The following is a 27343-nucleotide window of genomic DNA, read 5'->3' as shown; positions in this document are numbered from 1 at the left end:
ATTAACCAAATCATGATTCTATAATTGGATTTTCACTCCTGGTAGCGACAGTCATAAGAATACAGAACCGGTAAGAGTCACGTGCTTCAGACAGTGAAATAAAGGCAGAATATAAGAACATTCCATGAATTATGCTCGGTGCTGTTCATTGTTATTGTGGGTGTCCGTCATTCTGATGCTACGCTAAGGGAGATGCATGAACAGATGGTATGCTCACTGTTCAAAGTAGGAGCCTTGCCAACATGAGCAGACTGGCAAGAGAATGAAGGAAGAGAGAAAGAAAATGGAAGGCAACGGACCACTTATTGAAAGGGAGTGGAGAAAAGCAGATCAATGAATTAGCTGAGTCCCTCCTCCCTGTCGTCACTGCTACTATGCCTGTCAAGCTTTTGTTCTCATGTGGCACATATGCAGTTTACAGAGAGCCAATTCACCGACATAATTCTTAATTAATCTGAAATTCTTCATTCTTTTTACACAATGTGTCCTTGATTTCAGAGAGAATGAGACCAAAGCAAGCTTCTCATTTCTCGCTGGCAACTGCAGATTTGATCAGCTAGCAAAGGAATAAAGCTAATGTTAGCTCCCTGAGTTGGTTGTCTCTAGCTGAGTTTTTTTAATGTTTCCAGCAGTTTTGTTCTCAAACGAGAATCCAGCAAAGAGATCTAAAATATGCGCTTGATATAGCCTATCATCTATATAACTAGATTTCCTTCTTTTGTGTGTACATCAAAACAGCACATTTTCCTTTTTAATGTTATGAAAGAAAAAGAAAATAAAAAATATGAATAAGAACAAACCATTCTTCAGACAATGAGATTGGCTGAGGTTATTCCAAACTTCAAAAGAGCAGGAATTAGGGCAATTTTGGAACACACTGGCTCTCTTCTGATGGCAATGGCCGTCATGACAAAATTTTGGACAGTAAACAGATATCTGCATACAAATGCAGAAAAATGGAAAAAAAAAAGCAAAACAAAAAAACAGCAAATTAAAGGCTCAATCTTCATCAGACAACAGCCAATGGGATCCTAGATTTTTTTTTTGCCAAGGCATTTCACCTCCTTTGACTGTTTACCTGCATCTAACCAAAGCCTGCTCAAACACCACTGGTTAATATAACTTGGACTACAAACATAAACCAGAGCACTTCTGATACCAAAATCTTACAGTGTTGCCTACAGGCTCTGCATACATATGCAGATATCTGTTAACAGAGATTAGAGCGAGGGAATGTTACTGGGGCTACACAACATGTCTTTCTTATCAGTGATGTCAGCTTGTGGGATAAATAGGTGAAAGACTTTGATATTGCACTCAGGGTTTTTGAGTCTTTTAAAGTAGAAATCTGCACTTTAAAACACAACTATTATTCTTTTCTATTGGCGCTTTTTGTATTCAGTTAAATGTTACATTTCTGAATAAATCAATTTTCACTTTTTCATAAAAATCACAGGAGCTTGTTGCAGAACTCTGAGAGCAGTACAAAGAACACTTTAATAACCTCAGATATTAATAATGTCTTTAATATCTAAATTGTATTGCTATTTTTAGTGTGCATATTGCATATTTTCCTCATAACATGCAGCCGAAAACTTCACCCTTAACTTTAATAGAGTGACATCAAGGACAGGCTGTGAACTCAGCTTTGTTTTAACACAACATGTAAACCCAGAAGACAATATGTGAGGCTGCCAGCCTCGGAGGTAATCTTGTAGTAGGTATACTAATTATAAGAAGCTTTTTGGTTTGACATTCTAACTTATGCAGCTTCCATTAGAGCAGACAAACACGTTGTCTAATCCATTCCTCACACATTTGCTCTTGTATTTTTGTTTTTAAGAAGTAAAAAAAAAACTCTTTAAACACTGCTCTTGCGAGAGACCTCTAAACACAGCTTCAACACACAGAGAATCAGCTGTTTGGGGGTGGTCCTTAGCAAACCGTCAATTAAGAAATAAAAAGACGCGAGAAAGGCGATAACAAGGATCTGATCACATGAAAAGGAGAAAGACAGATGCATAAAAAGACATCGAAGACGATGATGAATGATAGATGCAGGATGTCACACACCTTTCTGATTCAACTAGCTTTCAATCAAGACGAGAAGTGAAAGATTTGAAACCCTGAAACAAGGTAGACGTGGTCAATGTCAGGAAGGTGGCACTTGATGGATGAACGAACGGACGAATGAATGACAAATGGTGGAAGGTAGAGGAGCGAAAGGCTGGGGCTGTTAGGGAAGAGAGCGAGGATCAAAAGGATGAGACGGGCTGTCAACAGCTGAGGAAGCGAGTGGTAGATGATGGACGGAGAGGTATGGAACGATAGCGTGATGAAAAGGAGTAATTACAAGACGGTGCTGTTTAAGATAGGGAGAAACACTCAGAGGAAGGAGAGAGACTGAGTAATGAAGAATGAAAAGCCAAGTGATGACACTTGAGAGGTGGATGATAAGAGGGGGTGGGGATAAGGGAATAGAGGAATAACAATGTCTGAGAAAAGGAAACTATGCTAATAAAACGAAGGCACACTGAGGACAAGGGATAGGTGGACAGAGAGATGGAGGGGAGAATGAATGAATGAAATTAATCTGTAATGTGTTAGAGGGATGAGTAATTAGAGTGTTACCAGTCAAACATAGTAGGAAAGAGAGACGAGAGAGGAATGAGAAGTGAAAGGATGGAACATGATGAGAGGAGAGTTGAAGAGTTTGTCAAAGAGAGGAGGAGTGACTAAGAGGCTGCCCAGTCAGAGGTGGAAGTAACAAGCAGAAGCGTAAAGTAAAGAAAAGATGGAGGGATGAGAGAATGAGTAATTAAACTGTTGACAGTCTGTTTAGGCACAGCAGGCGCCTGATGAGCAGAACAAACTGTAACCAAGGCAACCGCTGGAGACAGACGGAGGGATGGTTTTGGGGAGGGAGGGCAAATGGGGGAGAGCCAAATGTGAAATTGTGTTACTGGGGGGAGACACAAGTGGGAAATGAGGGATGAAAGAGAGCATGAAGAAAAGAGGGATGAGAGGAGGAGGACAAAGGTGGAGATGGAGGTATCTGAAGGTTCAGAAAATATCAGGAACCGATTCTGATTTAAGGACCCATGAGCCTTTGCAGGGCATTTCACAAAATCAGGATTAGAAAGTTACCCACATACCTGTAAAAGATTATTCCATTTTCACTGCAACACTGATACAAATCTATGACAGTGCATTTGAATATCAGGTGGAGAAATATTCAGCTGTGCAGACTGAGAATCGCTGGCAAAATTTCACAAAGTACTTTTTAAAGTCATCAAGCTAACCCGCTAATCCTGCTTTGTGAAAAAGCCCTTGAGATGGAGAGGGAAAAGAGGGCACACACAAAACTCAGGTGCATTCAATCCAATCAGAGAAAGAGCTCACCAACAGCTATGCAACCGATCCAACCAAGAGCTACAACCTGTTCAGCTATGCTGGATGGAATAGTTTTATTTCAGTCTTCATGAAAAGGCAGATGGGAGGCATTTATCACACTAACGCTGCAACTAATAAGTAGCTTTATTATTAATTGATCTGTTGATAGTTGTTTTTTTTTTTTAGCCATGCGAGTATTGTTGCCAGCTAGCTACATTAGCTGCACCAGACTTGGGTGGTGCGCAGTGCAGAAAGACTGAGGAACAAGTAGAAAACCACATTCTGGGGAGTGGGCACTTTGTTTTCAAATGCTGATGCAACTGGCTGGCTGTCAGCAAAGCCAAATAAAAGAAGTCAAGACAAAACATTAAAATTTCACCACCTCTAAAAAGACAGTGATTTGAAACACAGCACTAAAGCTCAATGAGAGCACTGGACTAAAGGGAAAGGCCTCTTGGATAAAATGTCTTTAAAAAAAGAAAAAGAAAATTAAATTAACTGGCTGGGGCACTGGATAGCTCACCTGGTACAGCAGGTGCCTCATGTATGTCTTTGCTGCAGTGGCTTTGGATTTTGCAGCATGTCAACCTTTCTCCCCCTTTTACGCTAATCCGTCCAATCAAATAAAGGCAGAAAAGCCCTAAATATAATCTTAAAAAAAATAAAGTCAACTTGCTAGTCACTGGTTATTGGAAGCTGGCCTATCAAAAGCAAAATCACCATTAAACCAAGTTATCTGTCAAGTCCACTACCTCATACTGTATTGCTGTAATTCTTCTAAGATTAACTAACTGATTAAAAGAATCAAGAAGAGACATTTGACAGTATTTTGGCTTTCATTTAGACAGCTGTGTGATATAAAACTATCAACGGGGAGTTTCTGAACATTTGCAAGACTTGCTAAATCCATCAGCTTACAAAGATGGTTGGTAAGAAACACCCGCTATGCATGTTGGCAACACCACTCCGACAGCTGCATACTAGCATACTAGCAAACTCACAGGTGTTTGTCTGCATTACAACTATGCTCAACAGATGCGGTAGGTTGTAGATGCTCGACTGAATCATGATGCAGAATGCAGCGTGGGTGATGACTGTCAGAAGAAAACCGGGGCTCGTACTTAGTTGGCGGCACATATAGTCGAAGTCTGTCAGTGAAGCACCGAGCGAGTCCTGCTTGTATCAGCACTGCTAAGCATTAGAATATGAGACGCAGTAATAAACAAACTCAAGGGAAACCAGTTTCCCCTGCAGGCTCATTTCAGCGCAGTGTTGTCTCGCTTTTATTAGCGTCTCACATGAGGGAGAAAAGGCTCTTTGTGGTGGGTTACAGTGCAGTTTGTGATTCATTATGGCTGAGGGTAGCCTCTGTGATCAAACATGCTTGATGCTAACAGGCCTCAACCAAGTAATCATCGCAAATTCTTTCGATCTGCACGCCACCTCTCATCCCTCGCCTGGTCAACATCCTTCTATTCTAGCACAGGGTGAGATAGATGGATATAAACAAAAGCAGCGGGAAATAAAAGAACAGGAAGACAGAGAAAGATAGATAGTTTGTATAAGTGAGCAGCATTAATCAATACATCCATCACTTTGATTCAGAGGCCTGGTTGGCATGTCATTGACCCACTGTGCTGGATGCAGAGCGCTGATTGGGTAATTGTAGTCTTAGTGAGCCCTGCTGAATCATCAAACTGCCACTTGAACATACATTCACACATACACATTTCCACACAGACACACTTTTTCATGTGCTGCATCCTGGCGTGTCAGCCAATCAGGGTCCATATAATTGACGCCGCAGGGTTTATGATTGGGCGGGAGATGTTGACAGCTCAGAAGTGGTGTGTTTTGTGTGTTGCTTGTCGACCCGTGTTTGTGGTGGATTGGCAATTTTTTGTTGATTAGCTATGTAAACATACACAGGTGCACACAACACACACAATCACCCAGAGAAAATACGGCAGGGTTGCAGGAAAAGGCTGATATGGACGAATCAAGAGGGACAAGATGGAATTGAGAGAAGGCGAGGAGATGAGGCAGTGAAAGAGGATAGAAAAATGAGAAACACAAGAAGAAAAAGGAATTATCTTTATGTAGTGATAAAAAGGTAGAGCTGGAGAGACAGAAAGATGAAGGAGGGATGAGAGAAACAGAAAGGATGAACAGAGGAGGAGGGAAAACTGCAAGCGCATTATGTTCAGGGTGAGTGGCAGGTCAGTTATTTTGCAACACTTGTGATAATGTGTGTCACGCAAAGGCAAATTTGTGGGTGCAAGCAGAACTGTATTTAAGTATCTGTATGTCTGCAAGTTGAAGGGGGAGAATGCGTGTGGAGAAAATGAGGATTAAAAAATGAAGTAGTTCAAGCCGAAGAGTTTCTCTTCAGTGACCCGTCGATGACTGCAAGCACCAGCACACACAACAAGCCACCCCTTCACATACATTTGACACACCCCCTAAAGCATTAAACTGCAGGAGAATATCTACTGAGACTGGACTCAAATAGATTAGATGCTTCACAATCCAAGTGTTTGGAACTGGGCCCAAACCCGCAGGCGACGGCACTATCACATTTAACGGGACAGGAACATAATTACAAAATTTAGGCAGCATTCATTTTGCAATCAGACACAGTTTGAAACGGGCTGGTGCAGACAGTGGGACAGACTCCAAACTCTTACAGGTGAGACTGATATGAATGGGATCAGGTCCATAGCAGTTTCCTTTCAAGTCTGACGAGTCAACACCAGCATGAGTAATAACCTGCAGGTTTTAAGTATACTTTAGTATTCTTTAATAGTGCTAAATGCTTTACTATGTTTACCTGCTGGTGGTTAACTGTTACTGAAGCTTCTAGAAAGTCCTGCCAGGATTTCGTGAGCTGTTCTGGGGAGTTTTGTGGCCTGAAATACTTGATTTCATGGCAGATTTTCTGCATAGTTGCGATGACTGTTGTTTAATAGGTGGGGTTTTTTTGTAATGAAATTCAAGTGAAAATTGCAAAATGGGTTGCGGTGCAGGCCGAGACTTTAAATAGATTATGAGCACAGAGTGAGCTGCTCTCCTCCTACTTTCTCTGCTCGGTTAGCATAAGCTAACACAGCAGAGTATAATCTCATTGCTATTCGCCATATTTCGTTGTTTGGGCAGAAGCCCCATAGCAGCTATTGACATCCAACACCAAACCTTTAACACCAAAATGGCTCAGCTCTGTCTTTCTACTTGTTAATAATCGTTAGATAACATCAGCCATGTGATGTAAACAGTTAGCCCTGTCACTGTGTGTGTGACATTGTCCCAGGCACAGAGCTGCCATCCTGAAGCAGCAGTATCATGATTAAGGGAGAGAGAGGGGCTGAGCGAAACAATATGCTGTGTGCAGCTCTACAATAAGATTTTACCAGTTTTAAATAGTCAATTTTGCATTCAAGTTGCAGTAATTGGACAAAAGTTTGGTGTTAGGGTTAAGGTTGCCCTGAATTCGCAGAGAATGACTGAATTTGCATTATTTTTGCAACTGCTACATTATGAAATCCTGAAAAGACTTTTTAGAGCTTTCTCATTGAAAATATCTTGCTGCTACAGCCAAAATTTGCACCAAACAATAAGCTGAAACTTGCAATAAAGCTCTGAAAAGCAGAGGGAAGGTGCAGATTTAGGTAATAATTCTCTGTAGGACCATCATTACGAGAGACCCCTTTTACACTTTCATTTGATATATTGTTGTAAAAACACTGATTATAGCCACTTTAAAAAGAAGCGCTTGCGTGTACAGTACATTGAGGATGCCAAACCGTACAGATGCCAAGATTAATTTCCCCATCACATTCAGCACAATATGGAATCTGCATCAAAAGATGAGCATGTGGAAAAAACAAAGACTGTGAGCTATTAATTACAGGCTTTATTAGCCCCTATCTTAAACCATGTTACTGTGCAATTTAATCAGATGCAACTGTGCCATTGCCATCTGGAGTAAGGGAGCATCAAAACAGAGCAGTATTGAGCTGCCTCTCTGGCACCAATATGACAGTGATCCACCAATGAAAAATGATTCCTCTCCAAGTGAAAAGGCATCCTGGTATAGCAATGTAACAGTGCTGCCAGAGCTCCTTTTTTTCAGTACTTTATGCCCCTCATTTGCTCAGCTGTTCCCGTCATTTTGGCTGCTGAACTGTATCCATCTGTAACACTATTATAGATGTATAGAACAAAACTGCTGCTACAGCTTACAGAAGGACTTTCCAAACAGATAATACTGAGATCCTACTTTGCAGTTGGAGTGACATTGAAGCATTACAAGGTACCTTCGCTGTGAAAGAAAATGCACAAACAACACCAGCGTGTGCCAGCATACTTCTTTAAATACAAATACAAATACTGATCTGAGCAGATAAAGACTAGAAAGTGGATAAAACTTCAAAATTCAAATGAAAGCTTCATAACAGATCATGTAAGGACCACTCCCTGGCACGATCTGAGCCAACGAAGTGCCAAAGAAAATCATTGTCACCTCTGCTGTTTGCCAATTCAATTTACCTCCCAGAAAATTTGATCCCCAAGCTGTGCAGTCGTGCAGACTTTCCAAAGGGAGGAAACAAAATTACAAAAAAAAAAAAACCCAGAGAGGAGGGGGAGATTGGCTGCCGCAGATATAACACAACACTGTTACCAGAACTGCTTAGGAAAGTTTTTGAGTTGTTTGGTCATTGAGTTTGTGGAACAAGCCTATTTTATTTTTGTACAAGTCAGATGGGGTTTTAGGCATTTGTACAGCTGGTCCCACAGGTTTTATGAGGTTTCATTTTTATTTTTTTATCTTATTTTAGCTTCATGATGATAACTACAAATATACTGCCCAGTTAAATATTATAAATTAACTCATAATTATACAACAATGAGAAAAAAAATCAACAAGGTCTTTATCTGGCTAATTGCTCACTTAATCTCTATTAGTACAGATCATGTTTGCAAAACAAGAGCTACCACTTCAGAAGTTGATGCTTCTGTGAACCATTTAGGTTGCACCTAGGTCCTTGTCTGTGAAAACATGGATGCTTCACAAACATCACACCCTCAGCAGCACAGATCGCCAGTTTCAAGGTGAACATCCAAGATTAGTGTCGGCTATTCAGTATCTGACCAAATTCCTGAGCTATGATGCAGAGTAATGGCCAGAAATGTGTTTTTGCATAACTTTATGAGGTCACAGTGAAGTTATTGTGCTCACAAGAATAAGATGGATGCAAAGTCACAGGGACCTTGACTTCTGATCACCAAAATCTAATCACTTCATTGAATTCACTTTGAAAAAGATTCGCTCAAGCTTTTCTTAAGATATTGCATTCACTAGAATGAGAAAAAAGAGGCCACAGCGACTCTAACCTTTGACCTATGACCACAAAAATCAAATCAGTTCATTAATGAATCCAAGTGGATGTTTGTGCCAAATTTGAAGAAATTCTCTCAAGGTGTCCTTGAGATATTGCATTAAAGATAATGGGACGAACAGACAACCAAAAAATATAATGCCTCTGGCCTCTGCTATTGATGCATGGAGGTATAAAAATAGACAACTACTCAACAACAAATATGTTACTCAGTTTTAGCACTAGTGACTTCCAAGTCCAAAAATTATTTGATGATAAATGGGGTTGGGGTACCAGTGAACACCAAACCCCCAACTAGTGGAGCAAACATGAACAGTGGTGACATCAAATACAAAATTCTACTCCACGCGTAAGGCAGACAAGAGCAAGGTCTACTTGACGCTGTGGTTCACTGCTTGAGATTTCCTTGTCCACCATTACACAAGTTGTTACGGTTCACCAGTTCACAGCCTGTGGTAAATCAGAGCACTGTGTTAACTCGGCCGCCTTGTTTTGCAGAATATCAAGCACTTTTTGCAGCCTTGCATTTCTACATATCACAGAGAGGAGGTCTGGCCTCTGAAAACAGCCATACATCAAAAGAAACCAAGGTAATATTGGTTTCTCTACTTTTTTTTGACTTTTTAAACTTCAATTTTAAACTAAGCTTCCAAAGTTCATTAAAGACTGGGTTTCTTATCTTTGCGAAGTAGATGCGAAGTGTGGCAGCCTTTAAAAAGCCGAACTTAAAAGCCTCCACCAATATCATTATGTTTATACTCCAAACTGCAGAGTGGCTTGCGTCCTCTGAAGTGCTGCCATGTTAAAAGATTATAGATACTTTTAAGAACTTCTTATAAGATAAGGTGCGGTAGCCAAAAGCACTCTGCTACAATTTCACTCAGCTCTGATGAAACGCTCATGTCTCCAAAGTCAATTTTCTGGACATATGCAGCGAACGTTTGATTTTCAAACTGCTGAAGAATATCGCCAAAAACTGGAGTTTTTATGGTCTTCATGCAAGAGCTGTGAAATGTGCGTCACTGAGACAAAATCAAGGTCTTTATATAAGCGTTTAATTCCTAAACTGATGCATAAGTGGAAGTTTTCCAAAGGTGTAAAAAAAACCAAAAAAAAAAAACCCAACCAAACAAAAAAACATAAAAAAATCTGACTGTGCAATGTTCCAGGAATAGAAACAATTATCAAAATCTTCCAAATAGGATGGATTCCAACAGGATTTAGTCAGAGAGGGTGGTGCATACAGATGGGTATACACATGCTGATACACAGACACTTGCTCTCTCCACACACACACACACACACAGATACACAAGCTGTTTCCTTTTCTCTTTCAAAAACAACATAGAGGTTTGGGAGGAATTAGTTGAGTAGAGTATTTCAGAAGAACTGTATTATTTTGGAGCCCTGCCGTGAGGAGACTGCAGTCCTTTTATTTTAAAGAGAATGCACTTCAGTTCTTTTCTCTGATTTCCCATTTCTCTTCCCTCACTCCTGCTATTTACCTCAGGGGTTCTGTAAGCTTTTTCCATCAATACCCCCTACCTATACAGCTGGAAAAAAAACACATGACTGTACAGATTGAAAAAGAACTACGCATCAAGCACTTAATGACTGACATTTGCAGATTTATTTATTTTTTGTTTCTGAGAGGCATACACTTGACAAAAAGGCTGGGATTATATGCACCCTGTGTCTGAAAGCTATTGTTCTTCACACTTCTCACTTAAACATGAGCACTAAAGCCTCAGACCCAGAACAGACATGAAGACTGTTTTTTTAAAAATGATTTTCGTCCATCTTTGTACTGCTACATGCAGAAAGTAAATTTAAAAAATGGCTAAAACTGCTATTTAAGACTGTGCGTCTCTAGAATCCACTTTAAAAAACTGTAAAGTAACAAAATTATCATTTAACATTTGGCCAGATTTTTAATCCTTGTTTTCTTAAATATCCATCCAGCTAGTTCAATAGTTCATTCAAAATTCAAAAAACAATTTTAGATTTTAATTTATTTAGGTAAGGTTCTGATAAACCTTTTTTTTTTTTTTAACATTATTTGAAAAAATAATGTGTTGCATCTGTAATGAATCTCCGTTATCATATTGCCATCAAAATTGAAAATTGGTTTACATGAACCTTAATCTTCAGCTATTATTCTGAATATCACAATATTCTGAATTTGATTCTGGACGTGCAAACAGCATATTCGAATCAAATATTCCAAATGAAGCTTTTCCGGATTAAGACATTTGGGATTTGTAGTATTATTTGGACTTTAGGAGCATTATTTGGATATGTATACAGCACATTCAGAATATGCTTCTCAATTGTTTGTTTATTACCGCAGCTTGCAACACACGGCCTCTTGTCTGTTTATAGTCAACTCTGTGCGTTGTCATGGATGCGTTGTACACAAATCAACTCGGCATCAGTTTGCAAGGTTGTGGTTGAAATGCGTGCCCAAAAGGGAAGCCAACATTTCTGAATGCACAGAGAAAAATATTTACTTTAAAGCATTATAAGCATAGATCGTAACAGATTTTCGGATTTGTGCAAATTTTCTAACTGCAACCTTTTTCAGGAGGATGGTTGAAGGAGTGAGAGAATGGCTGTGTTCATATGGTCCAAAAAGTCTGCCACTAATGGAAAACTGTGACAAAGTCCTATTTTGATACGAAGAATCAAATGGCACAATTCCACTTCTCTATATTTTGAAGTGATAAACAACATTTTAGGGCATATAATCAGAGTATATACAGCTGTATGTAAACAGAAGTTAGTGGAATATTCATTTTCATCAGCCATGTAAACAGCTTAGCAGGAATATTGTCATTTTCAGATTAAGGGCAAAAACTTTATATTTTGTGCATGTAAACGTAGACATTGTGAAACGACACCCTACCACACAGAAAAACATTTAAATCCAATATTGTCACAGCTGCTCATCATCCCACACTTAACACTTTCTTTTAATTTCTGACCTCCAGTTTACTGCCTAAATAAAAATTTTCAGACCATTATGATGGCCAATAAAGTTTCAGCATTGTGTAATGTGTCCCCAGCCAATTCTTTACAACTTAACTGCCGTTCTCTTGACCAGCGACCTCACTCCTCCTCCTCTCACTCTTTTCCTTGTCACCTTTTCACTCCCATCCTTCAGCCACGCCTCCCTCTCTCTCTCTGGCTGCTGTCCTCCTGCTTCTCCCACCTCTGTGATGATGATATCTACCAAACCCAGTTCTAACACAGCTCTCCCTTTCCCTAATCAAATCCACTCTTCCCTCCCTCATCCCTCTCTCTGACAGTGATGGATGGTGGCCTTCACCCGTTTATCGCCTTTACATATTTCTCTGCCCATCCGCTTAACGACGCACATTCATACACACTGACTCTTCATCCTTCTTTCTTCGCCATCTTCCTCAAACTTCTTTCCTTTCCCGCTTGTTCTCAGCTCTTCGCTCTGGCTTCCCCTCCAATTCGCCCCCCCCCTTCAGCTCCACCATCTTGTGCACTCTTCTCCTATTTTCCTCTCTTCTCTCCCTCTCACGGTTCTTTCTGCCGCCATCATTTGTTGTCCGTTTCCATATCCATAAGGCCGTACCCCTCTCCTCATGCTTTCTATACATTCTCGACGACTAAAGAGGACAGAATACGACAGAGGAATGACAGAGGAGTGATAGTATCAAAAGGATGAGTGGGCTTACAGTACACACGACTGCCGCACGAAGAGGCTATGTGGGCGTTCTTTTGTTCCTTGCCTAGAGAGAGAGAGAGTGTGTGTGTGTGTGTGTGTGTGTGTGTGTGTGTGTGTGTGTGTGTGTGTGTGTGTGTGTGTCGGCCCTTTCCTATAATTATGATTGTGTGGGTAGACTGTTTTGGTATGCTAGCGGTTGTTTCTGTATGCAAGCGCTCACCTAATATCAAGGGCTTGGATTATGAGGAAGAGTGCATGCTAGGAAGCCTTGGTGTTTGAAAGAATTTCTGTGCGTGTATGAAAGGCTGCCTCCACATTTGATCCTTTGCATTTGTGCCAATAGAGCTGGTGTGTATTTGCAGAGCAAACAATGCTCACGTCAGCAATGCGTATTGACAGCCAAATGACGTTTTGCGATTTTCATTCACTGCTGCTTTTGACGTCTAATAGTGAAATATTAACCCCTTCACATGGCTGTCAGTGATTTTGACTGAAGCCTCGTGGTGTACCTATTCACTCTCCAATCAGATCTGTGGATTACTGTGCCTGTGATAAGTGGCTTTTGAGAGCTAATACAAATCCCCTTGTTTATAAACACTGCAACATTCCCTAAGTCGATTTAAGTCGATTACAGGCTAATGGCATTTGCGCGTGCCAGAGAGGATGCACAAATGCATACGCCAATATGCAGATTTGGCAATATACTTGCAAACACACACACGCACGCACGCACACGCACACACACACACACTGTTTATCAACATCTTCGTAGCTGGCATTTAGGAAGGGCCTGACATTTATAACAGTCCATGGAGGCTTAAAGACTGAGACCAAAAGGGGAAATTAAGTCTTTAAGTGCAATAGGTCTTCCATGTGAAGATACTGCCAAACAGACACATTACAGCTTTTAAGTCATGCCTAAAGCTTCTCTTAATTGCAGAGGCGCGCTTCAAAAGTAACACGTAGTTGATAAAAATTCATCATTCTGAAGCTATTAGCAGCGTCATGTTCAGCTGCCCTTACAGAAAGAAGTCGGACTCTCCCGGGGATGTTGTGGGTGTTTAAACAGAAACTTTTGGAAGTTAGGTTGAGCTCAGGTTCAGCCTCGCCGCTCTGAGTCGTGCTCCAACACCGGGGCTACACTGAGTAGTTCCTTCCACAGACGCTTTTAGCTCATGTTCTCACTCTCACTTCATGCAGCCTTTCTGCGCTCTCCACCCGCCTGGTTCTTGCTCTCTGGAGGGCTGAGGGTTCGCGCAGGGTAGCGTAGCGAGAGGTTTCCCAAAATAGTGGGAGCAAAAGAAAATAACTTAAAAAAAAAAAAAAGGAAAAAAAGTCGGACACTGGTACAGTACACATGCCCGGGATTGCTCGTACTTTACAAACACATACACAGAGACAAAAGCACATGTACTTTCATGTGATGGGATTTTCACACAGTTTCAGAAGCTCTCTGTCTGATCTCTTTCATGTTGTCTTTCTGTCCTCTCCTCCTCTGTGAATTGTTTCTCTGTCATCTATCTTTCATCGACTGGCTCTCTTTTTTCTTTCCTTCCCAAAAAGAATCAAGCAGGCTTAATACCAAAGGGTTTTTGTCCTTATTCCTATGCGTGTGTGTGTGTGTGTGTGTGTGTGTGTGTGTGAGTATTCTTTCTTCTTGCAAGTTCAGCAGCAAACTCTTAAAAGCAAGCAAGGGCCTCCTAAGTGCAGGAAAATGTCACCTGTACAAACACAGGAACACACAGACACACACTAGACAGGCATGAGCTAACCATATACATTAGGTGTAGATACCAGCTGATAGTGAACTCCCACATACTGTACTGCACCTGTACACTGCATCACTCCAATGTGTACGATAAGACTATATTGATCCCCAGAGGGGAAATTCAAATGTTGCAGCAGCACAAGAAAAAGACCAAACAGGCAGCTCAAGATAAGGGAAAAAAAAAAACATATGCAAGATAAAAATCTGAATTAAAAAACTACCCTAACCCAGTGTACACAAACACTACATTCAAAAACTGTTAGTGCAGTTCAATAAATGCCTGAGAAAACTGAGAGCAGCAATGTGTTATGCTATAGTAATCAGATTAATTGAGTTATCTAAAGTGCGAGCATGAGCAAATTTATATAGCGTGGTAAACTGAATATTTAGAGAAAAGCTATCTGAAGACACCACCTTGGATTCCGGAAACTTATCGAAGAAAATAAAATAAATGTAAAATAAAAAAGGTTTACAGAAATGAACCAATATAATGATCAATAAAAAAAATGTTGCCTCAAGGGTACCTATAAACCCATTTTCATTCCAGTGATGCTTGGTCAGGGGCCATTGGCCTGTGACACTGAGGCACCATTTAGCGTTTATATGCATCATTATTAGAGGCCCTGAGCAAATGACACTGTATAAATAGCGAGAAAGTCTGCATATGGCGATAGGGAGGTGTGTTGAAAAGCTAATATGAAGCAAACCTGTTTTGCAAAGGCACTATGTGTGTAACAAGTGGAAACTGACACAGCCTCCCTCAGCATCCAAAACTGATGCTACAGGGGTAACTAAAGCGTCATAATTTGACGTTGAGGGCCACTGACCGAGTGTCAGTATATGATAAATTAGGACTGAGAATGAGTCATCGCAATATGGGCTATCAAACATAACATAATGCATTCTGACTAACTGTATTATATAACAAGGCATTATAACATGTTTCACATCCTATATTATGAAAAATTATCTTTACATTCGAGAAACCCTGGGTACATTTTCATCTACCTGTTTTGAGCGCATTTTCAATTTGAGCATGAAAAAGCGGAGTGGAGATGGCATTGCTTCAAAACAAAGATAAAATATTGCAAAAAGTGAGACTTGGCTGAGGTGGAAAAGTTGTCATATTGAAAAAGATATATTTGATGTTGTTGTACCGCCTCCTAGAGATATTGGTGTCACATCCTCTGAAATACATTTGCATTAAAAAGATAAGTCACATTACAGCAACAGCTGAGCACCAAGCACGTACATACCATGCCTAAACTCGTGAAATCACAGACACCAAGCTTAAAGTGACCCCCCTTAACACATAGTCTACAAACCTGTAAAAATCAATTACACGTATGATTACCACCCTTAAATGGGAAAGACAACTAACAAGACAGAAAGAAGAGGTTTACAAAAAAGAGAGCAAAAGGGAGGAGTGTAAATGAATGGGACAGTGTGCTATCCATCTCTCTGGGTCAGATCGATCACTAAGCGAACGGATCGGTTACACCCAACTCCAGTGTGTGTGTCAGAGAGCTTCAATACTGCTCTGCTCCAGTTGCAAATGAGATCTGCTCCCTAATAGAGGAAGAGCAAGAGATAAAGAGGAAAGGGAGAAGACTGAAGAAGAGCAAGGTGGGAGCCGAGACAAGCAGAGCACGGCAGATGATAACAGAATATCATGTGTGTGGCACGCAGGATCTAAGCGAGTGTGTGTGTGCATATGCGTGTAAAGTTTGTTACTGAAAGTAGGAGGCAAGGAGACATGGAGGGCAGCAGAGTCAGCAAGCGATAGAGAGACAAGACAAAAAGAGGCAGAGGAGGTGCAGGAGGGGAAAAAACGGGGGAGAAGGTGGCAGGGTAGAGCTGTGACTGATAACATTGTCGTACTCAGGTTGCCTCAAGGGCAGACAAGACAGAGAGAGAGAGAAAGAGAGGGAATGAGACATAAAGAAAGAAAATGCGGAAATTTACAGAGCAGCCAGAGGCGGAAAGGGTTATAAGATGGAAGGTGAGCAAGGATGGAGACACAGGATAGAGAAAGATAGAAAACACAAGGAGGAGCACGGCTGTGAGAGATAAATGGTAGGGGATGGATAGCACAGAAACAAAAGAACGTTCCTAAGTAATAGCGTCACAGGAGGAAGAGGAGAGGGCTGCGGGGGGAGGGTGAAGGTGTGCATGACACAAGGAAGAGGAAGTGAAGGCTTCCACAAGGAGAGAGAGGAGGTGAAGATGAAAGAGAGAGTAAGGAATTGAGGAAGTTACTACAGGAGTGAGAAAGCGAGACAGGAGGGGAAAAGATAAGAAATGGGGGGTGAAGGGAAGATAAAGGTCACATGAAGGAGTGGTGAGACACACAGGCTGCGCAACAGGAGAGTACGTGAGCGTATTGACATTCAGCGAGCTGCGGGTAAAGTGAGCTGTCTGAGGAGCAAGCATTAGCAAAGCACATGGGGTAAGCTGGTCGGAGCCGGGACTGAAGTACCCCTGCTCGTTCTACAACAACACCTGACGTTAGGGCTTTTTCAGGGCCGCCGCAGAGTAGACACATTTTTTAAGCAGCATTTCACTTTTTTCAGGAGCGTTTTTTACATTTTTAGTATGCATGCCTCCACGGGAGCTCAGGAGCAGTCGACTTCCAACGTCGACTGCCCTGGGGACTGGCTGTCACTGCAGGCATTCGTGACTTTGTCTCCCTCCCTCTCCCTGCACACCCAAACCCTCTACTGCTGCAAGCAATTTTTTGAAAATGATGACACCATACATAAGGAAATAACTATCTGTGGTACCATGTCGAAGTTGGAGTTATATTTTTAGTTTTGGTTTGAAAAGCGTACCAAGTTCCTGGTAGTCATTACAACTCCCTAGAGCGACCAAGCACTACTCAACTATTAACAGTAAAGTAGCAAAAATACAGTGTTTTCTAACGCTGAAGTCTATTAAAGGTCATGTAAATTGGCAAAAACTTGTCTTTGTGCACATTTTATCATATATAACAGCTTTTTTTTCTTAACTAAAAGCCCATCAGTTTAATGTTCTGCCCAAAGATCCTGATTCAAAAGGAAATGCATGACATTAAGGAAGTAATGATACTATTCAGTGGAGCTTAAAGTAATCCATAAGTAATATATTCCCATCATCCCAGAGAGAAACTGCTTACTTCCCTTTTCTTTGCTTTCAAAGGTCCCATATTATGCTTATATTCAAGGTCATACTTGGGTCCGCTTGGGTTCAGTCCCATATTTTGGGTTTTTACTACAACATGTTTACATGCTTAAAAGTTGAAAAAACACATTATTTTTCTCATACTGTCTGCCTGATTATAGCTCTATTCCCCTCCTGTCTGAAATGCTCCATTTTAGAGCCTGAGTGCGAATACACAGACATAAATAACCTGTTAATGAGGCTTATCCCAAATAGGATCACACTCAGGATATAGTTTTTACATGTGCACAGAGAAATTGGCTTATTCATATTCTCCGTATACATCCTGGTTTCTTTCAAAATACTACAAGCATATTCGGATTTCTCCTACATGGAATATGGTGTTTACATGCTTGAACACATAAACAGGATTCTCCAAAAACCTAATCATAAACTGGTTAATCGTGTCCATGTAAACATACCCACATACGCTGTAAAACATTGCAACAGGAAATAGAAAGGGGCCCCTTTAGAGTGTTTATTTTTCAAGTTGAAAACCGTTTACATTTGTGACTCTGCAACTTCACAGAAATCCTGACAGCTCGTTTAAAGACCACGTATCTGAATGCAGACAGTGTGTATTTCTCTGTGGATTGAGAGTTTTGATATTTTCACAGTATGCAACACTTGTACTTGCTCTGTGGTCGAAAAACATGGAAATCTAACTTTTTAAAATGTGGCACCTTTAACTAAGAGCCTATCATTTTAATGTTCTGCCCAAAAATCTAGTTTCAAAAGGAAAAGCATGACATTAAGGAAGTAATGATATCATTCAGTGGAGCCTAAAGTAATCCATAAGTAATGTATTCCCATCATCCAAGAGGGAAATTTCCTTTTTTCTTTTTGCTTGAACAGGCTGAGATAAAAAAGTATCACCATTTCAAGCAGTCGATTTCTTTTTCTTTACTGGATCCGTGGGTCCGTAGTTTAACACAGCTCACATTTTTTAAGTACACCTAGTGAACCATGTAGCAAAGAGTAGAGTGCAAAACTACCCCCCCCCCCCCAGTGCACGCTCGGATATCGACACTGCTTCAATAAGTGAGCTAAATGGTAAACCCTCTTCTAGTTTCACGCAGAAAAAGCAAAGCTATCACCTAATGGAAAATATTGAGCCGGCAATTTACGTCAACCTGTAAAGTCAGCATGATATACGGTTATGTCTTGTCGTTACTCAAAGTATTAGGTTGCATACATTATCTTTCGCTATTTAATCACCGCGCTCAGAACTCTACTCCACTGCACAAGTTTCCAGATTGCTCCGCGTAAAAATGCCCCCTGAAGATGCTCTGTCTGTCTGTCTCTGACTCACCGTCTCATCCTCTGTCTCCTCTCCCTAGTCACCGCCGCTATGACTGTTATCAACACTCCCTGTCACTCTCTCTGTATCTAGGTTACAGTTGCTATGACAACTATTATGCATGCCAATCAGTGGCAGTGACTCATCTCTATACCTTATCTGTATTTTGGGATATCTGCACACAAAGCGTGCGTTTACTGGGAGATTTTCTGCATGTCTCGGATCACAACAGACCCCTTGTGTGCGTTGGACTGCACCGAGCCCACATTGAGCGTGACTTGAGTCTTGCAGTGGAATCAAGGCTGATAGGCCGCTGACCCAATTTGATTCTCTGACCCACAGTCTTAAGAAAGGGTCCGATGATATAACACTCCTCTAATCCGTTCTCACAGGTTTCTAGGTAACTGTTACTATGGGGACTGGCTGTGTTCAGTCTTTTGGGATGTTGTTGCTAGGTGATAAGCTATAGTGGTGAAGAGGTGCACGGGACGGTGTGCTTGCAAGTGTATATGTAAAAGGTACAGCAAGAAATGTTGCAGGAGGCTAACACCATTTCTCAATATGGATTTTTTTGATGCTCTGAAGCACCAAGTGGGCATTAGTGGAGAGTGGTACTCATTTAAGAGAAGGCCTTAGCCCACACAAGTACATGCATGTGTGTAGAACAGGCTCTCATTCCAGCTCTGTCTAGTCAGAGTAGGTGGAAGACAGAAAGCAGACACATAAACACACTTCAGACATCTCTTATAAAACAATAAACCTAAAACTGCTCTTTTTCTTCTCCCCGCTCTCCCTCTTTGTCTCCCTCCAGGTCTGTGGATCGCCAGGCGTTCTACCATGCCTGTCCCCCCACCCCTCAATCCCAGCAGACAAAAACACCTGCCCCACACACACCTCCACCCAGAACAAAGGGCAGAACGCTCCACCTCCCCCTCCCTCTTCCCCGCATCCATCCTCTCTCTTTCTCTTCTGCCCCCTGTCCTCATCTCATCTCTGCCCTCCTCATCCCACCTCGTCCACTGCGCGTGCCCCAGGGCCACAAAAAGAACCCTTCCCGACTCTGTCACTCTTCCGGCGTTTCACTGGCTGACTCTGGTCACATGCTGCCTGCTGCCGTCTCTGATTGGAGCAGGGGAGACGTGGGGCGTGGTCTCGGCCTGTCCCTTCCACTGCGTGTGTCGAAACCTTTCGGAGTCACTCAGCACGCTCTGCGCCGACAAGGGCCTCCTGTTTGTCCCCCCGCACGTTGACCGGCGCACCGTGGAGCTGCGACTGGCTGACAACTTCATCACGGAAGTGGGCGGGATTGACTTTGTCAACATGACTGGACTAGTTGATCTGACTCTGTCGAGGAATACCATCCACCTGATCCGACCAATGGCCTTTGCTGACCTGGAGAGTTTGCGCTCGCTGCATCTGGATGGTGAGCCGAAACAGTAATCCTATTCTAAGACAACCAATCCTACTGACTAAAACTACTTGGATATGACTGTTTAGTTCATGGAAACACTGAATCAAAACACTTAAGTGGTATTATTCTTTTCTGTGTGTCCAGGGAATCGTTTGACAACACTTGGACCAAGGGACCTCGCAGGTTTGGTCAATCTGCAACACCTTATCGTCAACAACAACCAGCTGGTCAAAGTCTCTGTCCAAGCCTTTGATGACTTCCTGCTCACACTGGAAGACCTGGACATGTCCTACAATAACCTCAGGAGGTAAGCCTTTGTTGCACGCACCTTGCATTCACTCAAAAGGCCTGGAGTATACTGTTCTGCTTTGTGAAGTAGAAACACACTGCTGCTTAGTTGTTGGTCTCAAGTGTACGCAGCAGACGCACAGCTCAGCTCCCGAAATTTCAAGGCACTTGTGTGATCACGCAGTAGTCAGCAAACACAATGAAGAGGAACTAGCTCAAACTGCTGAGGCCAGGAGGCCTAAAAGCTCAGGAAATTGAAAGTGAATCAATTTTGATGAGGTCCTAATTTTCTTTGACTTCGATTTTGTTAAGATTTGATGAGCCTGAGCTCAGTCACTCCTCTGAGTATGAGTGTGCAGTGCTATAGCTTTTCTATATGGTTCCTCCCTTAGCGCACTGTGCAGTGTTCCACTCATCTGTATCTAGGACAATGGAGACAGTCTCACTCTGTATTCCTCTGGACTAAATAATAAGTCAGAACAATGATGATATTCTCTATCAACCCCCCTATTCTCCTCTTCATAGTGTCCCACTGCGTTGATGAATTCAGCAGCTTTTGGCTGTCAGTTCTGATTAAGATGTTTCATTTGTCTCCGCAACAGGAGCTCTCTGGCCTCTCTCCAACCTTCACCAAGCCATAAGAAAAGTGTAAAGAGTTTTAATGATGCATACATTAGCAACTGCTGTTTGCCCTTTGCTGCGGGTTACTGAGAGGAGTCTTCACAGACTGTGATTCAAAGTGAGCGGGCATCACTGATTCTTTCTCATCACAGTTAAAAATGTGCAGAACTGGAAAACAGATCATGACATAGGAGAACTCTTTTTAGGCAGGGGATGAGATTTTCCAGGTGGCGAGGCCAAACTCTGTAATTTAATTGTGAGGGATGCTGATAGACGCTCTGCGCCTCCTGCAGCTTAGATTTGTTCATATACTGCTTTTAGCAGTTTTACAGAGCAACTCTGGAGCCTAAACTGAGTGCACGTGCTTCAGTTTCTGGGACACTGGTGTTGAGCAATGCAGCAAGGATGAGAAGTGTCAACTTTACTCACTAAAGAAAAAAAACCCAATACAACCTCTCCTATCTGCCTTTCTGTTCTTAGGATATGATGCTGAGTAATGACCAGAAAAATGTTTAACTTAAAGTAAAGGAAAGTTGATCTACTGGTAATACAATAGCATCACTTCACCAGTTTACCCATTTAGACATTTGTGAGAACTCATTTTCATAATTAGTGTATGACTTTGTTCTTTTGGTGTCACAGTGATGGTTTACCTCCAAATTTGAATTATTTCATTGTTGAGTCCAAGTGAACACATTTTCCAAATTTGAAGACATTCCCTCTTGGCATTCTTGAGATGTCATGTTAACAAGAATGAGACTGATCACGTCATGGTGACCTTGACCTTTGACCACCAAAATGTATTCAGTTTGTGCTAAATTTGAAAAAATTCCCTTAATGCTGTCTTGAGAAAATAATACCTCCAGGTGCAGCTCTCGCAGGTGTGGAGGCATAAAAATAAGTTGTTACCTAAAAATTGTTATGTCTCAAGGCCTGTTTGTAGGACAAGTCTAATAACAAAATGTTTTTTTTGTGAGCAACAATTTGGACTATATTAAAGATGCATCCTTGCGCAACACTATTCTGCTTCACCCGCCACGTCTCTCTCTAATCTACACCACAAACATGAATTAATAAATCATCAAGCCTCTCATTACATGCCTACTGTCCAGAGACATTACACTATATAGACAAAGATGGTGACCATATGCTGTTTGTTGTCGCAGTCAGTGATTTTGCAACTTTTTCTCTCCTCTTCAAGTAATTAAAGTAATTAATCTATTCATTTCATTACACAAAGCAATAAATTCTCCTCAAATGAGCTTTGAAATCAACTTACTGATGTGGCATATTGAGTGGTAGCAGGTTCTCTTTGTGCTCAGAACTGAACTGCTTCAGTGTCTTTATCAGATAAGGCAGAGCAAATGTATACTCTGCCAAACATATATTCTGCTTAAGAAGAAGCCACACACTGTGGTGAAGTCAGCAAAGACAGGGGATGAAATCAACAGCGTAGGGAAGACTGCAACTCCAAAAATAAATGCATTAGCTCGCATTTATTCCATTTCGTTGGTCCTGAGTCGTCAGTTTTGACTCACTAATTCGACCAAAACAGTTCTTAAGTGAATGTGTGCACACAAGCAATACTGAATGACTGCAGCAATGGGTCACAGATGGGACTGGTGAAGCCCAGAAAAAAAGGATTGAGAAGGAAAATGAGCATCTGTTGTCGTAGTCTGTCATTGATGTCAGTGATTAGTCTTTGCTTATTCTTGCTTTCTCGCAGAGTAAAATAAAAATGTGCTCAGAACACTGAAAGTAAACTTGGACTGATTTATAAGCGGCACGTTCATCCTTTAATCAGCTTGATTTCTTCTAGAGTGTCAGTTAACCCATTAGGGACTTTAACCATCAGAGTGGTGGACCTGTCTTCACAGCTGTCATTAGATATTATCCAAGTCATCCACTGTCAAACAAAAGATGAGTGTATTAATCTTGAATATTCCTCTATGTTATTGCTACAGGGTACCATGGGAGTCCATTCAGAACATGGCCAGTCTGCACACTCTCAACCTGGACCATAACCTGATAGACCACATAGCAGAAGGAGTTTTTGGAGAGCTCTACAAGCTAGCGAGGCTGGATATGACCTCCAACAGGCTCCGCACCCTGCCTCCTGATCCTCTGTTTGCAAGGTAGCTCTTAAGCTTCTCCTTTTATGTTTCTCTAAGACGTGGCTTAGTGAAAATATTCTGTGGCAGGCGACACCAAAGAGCGACCAAAGTGGTTTTTAAGAGGAGGCACAGAAATACAGGAAGACAATGCTGGTGTACAGACTTTAAATGCTTTTAGTCACTTGATTCACTATTTTTTTTTGCCATATATTCAGTTTGTTATATAAAATGGAGTGGTTGTATGTTCCACACTATACCACAGGGGCAAGTGGCTGCAAGGTGAATAAATAAGGGCCGCATAGGTCTCTAGTGCCCACTTACTGGCCAGTCGAACATTTTCAACTTTGGACATAAATTGATGGCAAGAAATGAGGGAAGTAAAGAAAAGAAAATCACACTCATTGTAGCCGTGCCCACAGAGCTCCTCTAACTCAGAAATAACTATCTCACAGAGTGCAGCTGTGGCATGACCTGAGTGAACTCGCACTCAGCACAATGGAGATTTAAAGCAAATTGCTAGGGGTGTTGTATGGTCTTACTGCAGTAATTGTCCAGCAAATATGTTGAATGTTAAAGGGCAAGACCGGCGCTGTACCGATGCACCACAAACAGAGCTGTAATCAGTGATTTTGTTTATCAAATCAGGGCTGTTGTTAAAACAAGTTACAACGTAAGGTCAAACTATCTCTTTAATTAAACTTTTGTCTTCTTTGTTTTTCAACTTTTTTTTTTTACACACACATTTATATTCAAACAAGATTGCTTTCAAAAAACAGCCTCTTCTGTGTGCCATTCTTAACTTGAGATTACTTTCCCCATTCTCTCTCAGTCTTGGTTTTTCATTACGGTTCACTCTGACTGTGCTGTGGAGAGCTTTGCTAAACACTGCAATTTTAATTTACCCACCTGTGGGTTTTATCTCTGTATTTTGCAATGGAAAGTGCTATACAGCAGCCTCTCACTGCTTCTTTCTTTCACAGATATTTTTTTCTTGCCATGTATATTCATATATATATAAATGCACACACTTATGTGAAAGTACAGCCCATTCCCTCATCTATTTGGTTTGCTGTATTTGCCAACAATGTGTCATAGCTGAGAAAATTATACAGGTGTTTAGGCTATTATGCTATCACAGTGGGACTATATTACCACCATGGTCTTTAAAAGTATCTTCCAGAAACCTGCTTAGGAAGTAACCTCAACAGAGTCCTGTTTTCATTCTCGATATTTGCAAATTACTCCAATTTTAATTTGCACAGGCCAGCTGCAAGATGCTTATAACAGCACTCCTGCTAAGTATTGCTCCTGGGTAGGTTTGAATCGCCTGTTGTGGATCATTTTCACAATCACTTGTTTCTCTCATTTTGAGCAGCAAGATCTTATTAACTTCCTGGTGACCTCACTTGATGGCAAAATTCATTTTTGTTGCTTGAAACTCCTCCTTTGACTCCTTAATAATACAGCAGTGAAGAAAAAATGTATGAATTTGAGAAAAAAGATAGCTGTTGCAATTTTACAAAGCAAGAGGAAAAATGACCAGGGGGTGAAAAGAGGGAGGTAAGAGGTAAGATAAATGTATAGAGTTCGTTCAAAATGGATAATTTACCATCTAAGTCAAACAGATTAAGAATATAGCATTGAAATTAATTTAGACTACATTTGGGCTTTGTGCAAGTGAACTAATGGCCTTTCTGTCTGTAATCCTCAGGTCCCAGACAGGTGCAATAAGTCCCACACCCTACAATGCTGTCATAAGCTTAAATTTTGGTGGGAATCCTCTGCACTGCAATTGCGAACTGCTATGGTTACGGCGGCTTATCCGAGGGGACGACATGGAGACGTGTGCCACACCTCCTCACTTAGCCGGAAGGTAAACTTGTACATTGATTATAACAGTGGCTCCCAACTAGTCCAGCCATGGGCTCCAGATTTCTACTTTGTCATTAGATCAACTCCACGCTAAGATAAATAACCACATATTTAATTTCATTTGACAAAATGTAAACAACACGTGGACTTATAACACAATCAAATAAAACATATTGCAAGTGCCATTACCTAAATCTTAGTAAATAGATAGCAATGATACCAAAAAAGTGCATATTATTGCTTCAAGACCGCTGATGCTGCAGAGGTACAGTGTGTTAACAGGTTATATAATACCAAGAACAGGTCAATAAAATCATTGCTGTACAGGAAAGAAACAGGCTGGCGTAACAAATGAGTCCCTGATAAATGTCTGAGGATCTGTACTTGAAAATGAAATGTTTTTTTTTTTTCAAACTTGACATATTCACAAGTCACTTGCAGTGCATTCAGAATGGACCCACAGCCCACTATTGGACCACAAACCTAGTTGGGAACCACCGGATTACATCAACCCATTAAGATCAGTCAGGAATCCATCGATGCCAAGGGAATCAAGAAAATAGTTTCAGGTTAAACTATCTGTTGAGTCTAACCATTTTCCAGCCGTGTCTCAAAGTCAGTCTGTTCTACAAGTTTTCTCTCTGGTTCTGTTTTAGCATGCATCCAATTAAGGGCCTCACATTTTTTGACACCTTAATTGGATCATTCTGTATGCAAGAATAGAACTGGAGCACAAACTTGTATAACAGGTATAGGCTTTAAGGACTGAGTTTCCAAACACTGATGTGATTTTGCTGTAGTCATTATTCTGACACCTCATACTTTCTCCTCCCTGCATCTAGAATTTTTCGGTCTATGCCTGTTGTCAAACGTATGGAGTAAAAAACAAAGGATCGTAGAGGAAAATGAGCATCTGTTGTTGTCATCTGTCATCGCTGTCACCATTAATTACTCTTTGCTTAGTTCTGTTTTCTGCAGAGTAGCATGGGGGGTTGTTCAGCCTCTTGTGCATTACTGAACTTCACCTTTAAATTGACAGACAGGAGCACAGAGATCTTTAGGTTAATGCACTACATTAATCTGCCAAACCGACCTCGGAGGATTAAAGAAGACGAATTCCACTACTTAGCCAAAAAGGTGATTCTGCTCCCCTACTCTCTCTCATTGGCTGCATCCCTCTTTGTCTCTCAGATATTTCTGGTCGATTCCTGAGGAGGAGTTCACTTGTGAACCGCCTCTCATCACCCGGCACACTCACAAGCTGTGGGTGCTGGAGGGCCAACGAGCAACACTAAAATGCCGCGCCATTGGCGACCCTGAGCCTGTAGTCCACTGGGTTTCACCAGATGACCGCATCATTGCCAATTCATCCCGGACCAGCTCCTTCAGCAATGGGACCTTGGATATCTTAGTAACGGTTGCCCGTGATGACGGGGCGTACACATGTATCGCAATAAACGCAGCGGGTGAGGCCACTGCCACTGTGGACCTGAAAATAATCCCCCTACCACACCGAGGAGGAGCAGGTGGAAACACAGGGAGTAACAATGGGAACACCAAAAACAACAGGAACGTGACCAATGGGATTTTACGGACCGATCCGGGCTCCTCGGATATCAGCACGGGGAAAAATGGAGGGATTAATGGTGCAGGACGTGTAGGAGAGGTGGAGGATGGGAGAGGAGTTGAGGACGATGAGGGCGACAGTAGCAGGGCCTCAGAGGGGGAGAGGGTCGATGGAGGTAGCATGGAGGATGACGAGGGGGACGAAGAGGAAGGGAGGATGGTTGGAGTACAAGGAGTTACCTCAACCTCGGCTCAGGTGCGATGGGATTTGGGGCGTTTGTCTGCGGCTTACGTTGTCTGGATGTATCAGATACAATACAACTGCACCGCTGACGAGACCCTCATCTACAGGTCAGTTCCACTTTTATGTGACACACATTTCTCACTGTGCAAAAAATGGGAGCCATTTGAAATTATACTTTTTCAGTTGCTCAGACACTTGCTGATAGGTATCATCTTCTCAAAAGGCAACCGCAAATCCTTTTTTGACTTCCTCCCTCAAAAGGTGGGCATCCTGTTTTCATGCAAAACTCCTTAAATATTTATCCATCACAGCATCACACTTCAGTAGTGTAACCGTTCACCTCGTACATGGACGGGAGGATAGCTCAAGGGAAGGATGAATGGGGAGACAGATAAAGGGATAAAGGGGCAAAGGTAGTTAATAATTTATCTCCATCACTGTATGACACTAAAACCCAACAGGTGGATAGTCAGTG

The 27343-nt window shown here is 41.6% G+C and overlaps 2 protein-coding genes across 3 annotated transcripts in view; one reads left to right on the top strand and one right to left on the bottom strand.

Annotated features, from left to right (window-relative positions):
• pcxb (pyruvate carboxylase b) overlaps positions 1–27343 on the bottom strand; it is a 350229-nt gene that overhangs the window by 103760 nt on the left and 219126 nt on the right. The gene's annotated exons all lie outside the window — the stretch shown is intronic.
• Positions 1–27343, top strand: part of LOC121962010 (leucine-rich repeat and fibronectin type-III domain-containing protein 4) — a 46958-nt gene that overhangs the window by 3728 nt on the left and 15887 nt on the right. Inside the window, exons 3-7 of the mRNA XM_042512175.1 lie at positions 19564–20175; positions 20308–20470; positions 23037–23207; positions 24898–25059; positions 26250–26975. Coding sequence (XP_042368109.1) covers positions 19590–20175; positions 20308–20470; positions 23037–23207; positions 24898–25059; positions 26250–26975 — 1808 coding nt within the window. The 5' untranslated portion in view covers positions 19564–19589. The remainder of the gene's footprint in view (positions 1–19563; positions 20176–20307; positions 20471–23036; positions 23208–24897; positions 25060–26249; positions 26976–27343) is intronic.

Source organism: Plectropomus leopardus, chromosome 23 (genome assembly GCF_008729295.1).
Source record: "Plectropomus leopardus isolate mb chromosome 23, YSFRI_Pleo_2.0, whole genome shotgun sequence".
NCBI classification, from domain to species: Eukaryota; Metazoa; Chordata; class Actinopteri; order Perciformes; family Serranidae; genus Plectropomus; species Plectropomus leopardus.
Note: the sequence above shows the minus strand (reverse complement) of the source record. Positions and strands in the feature narration are given on the sequence as shown.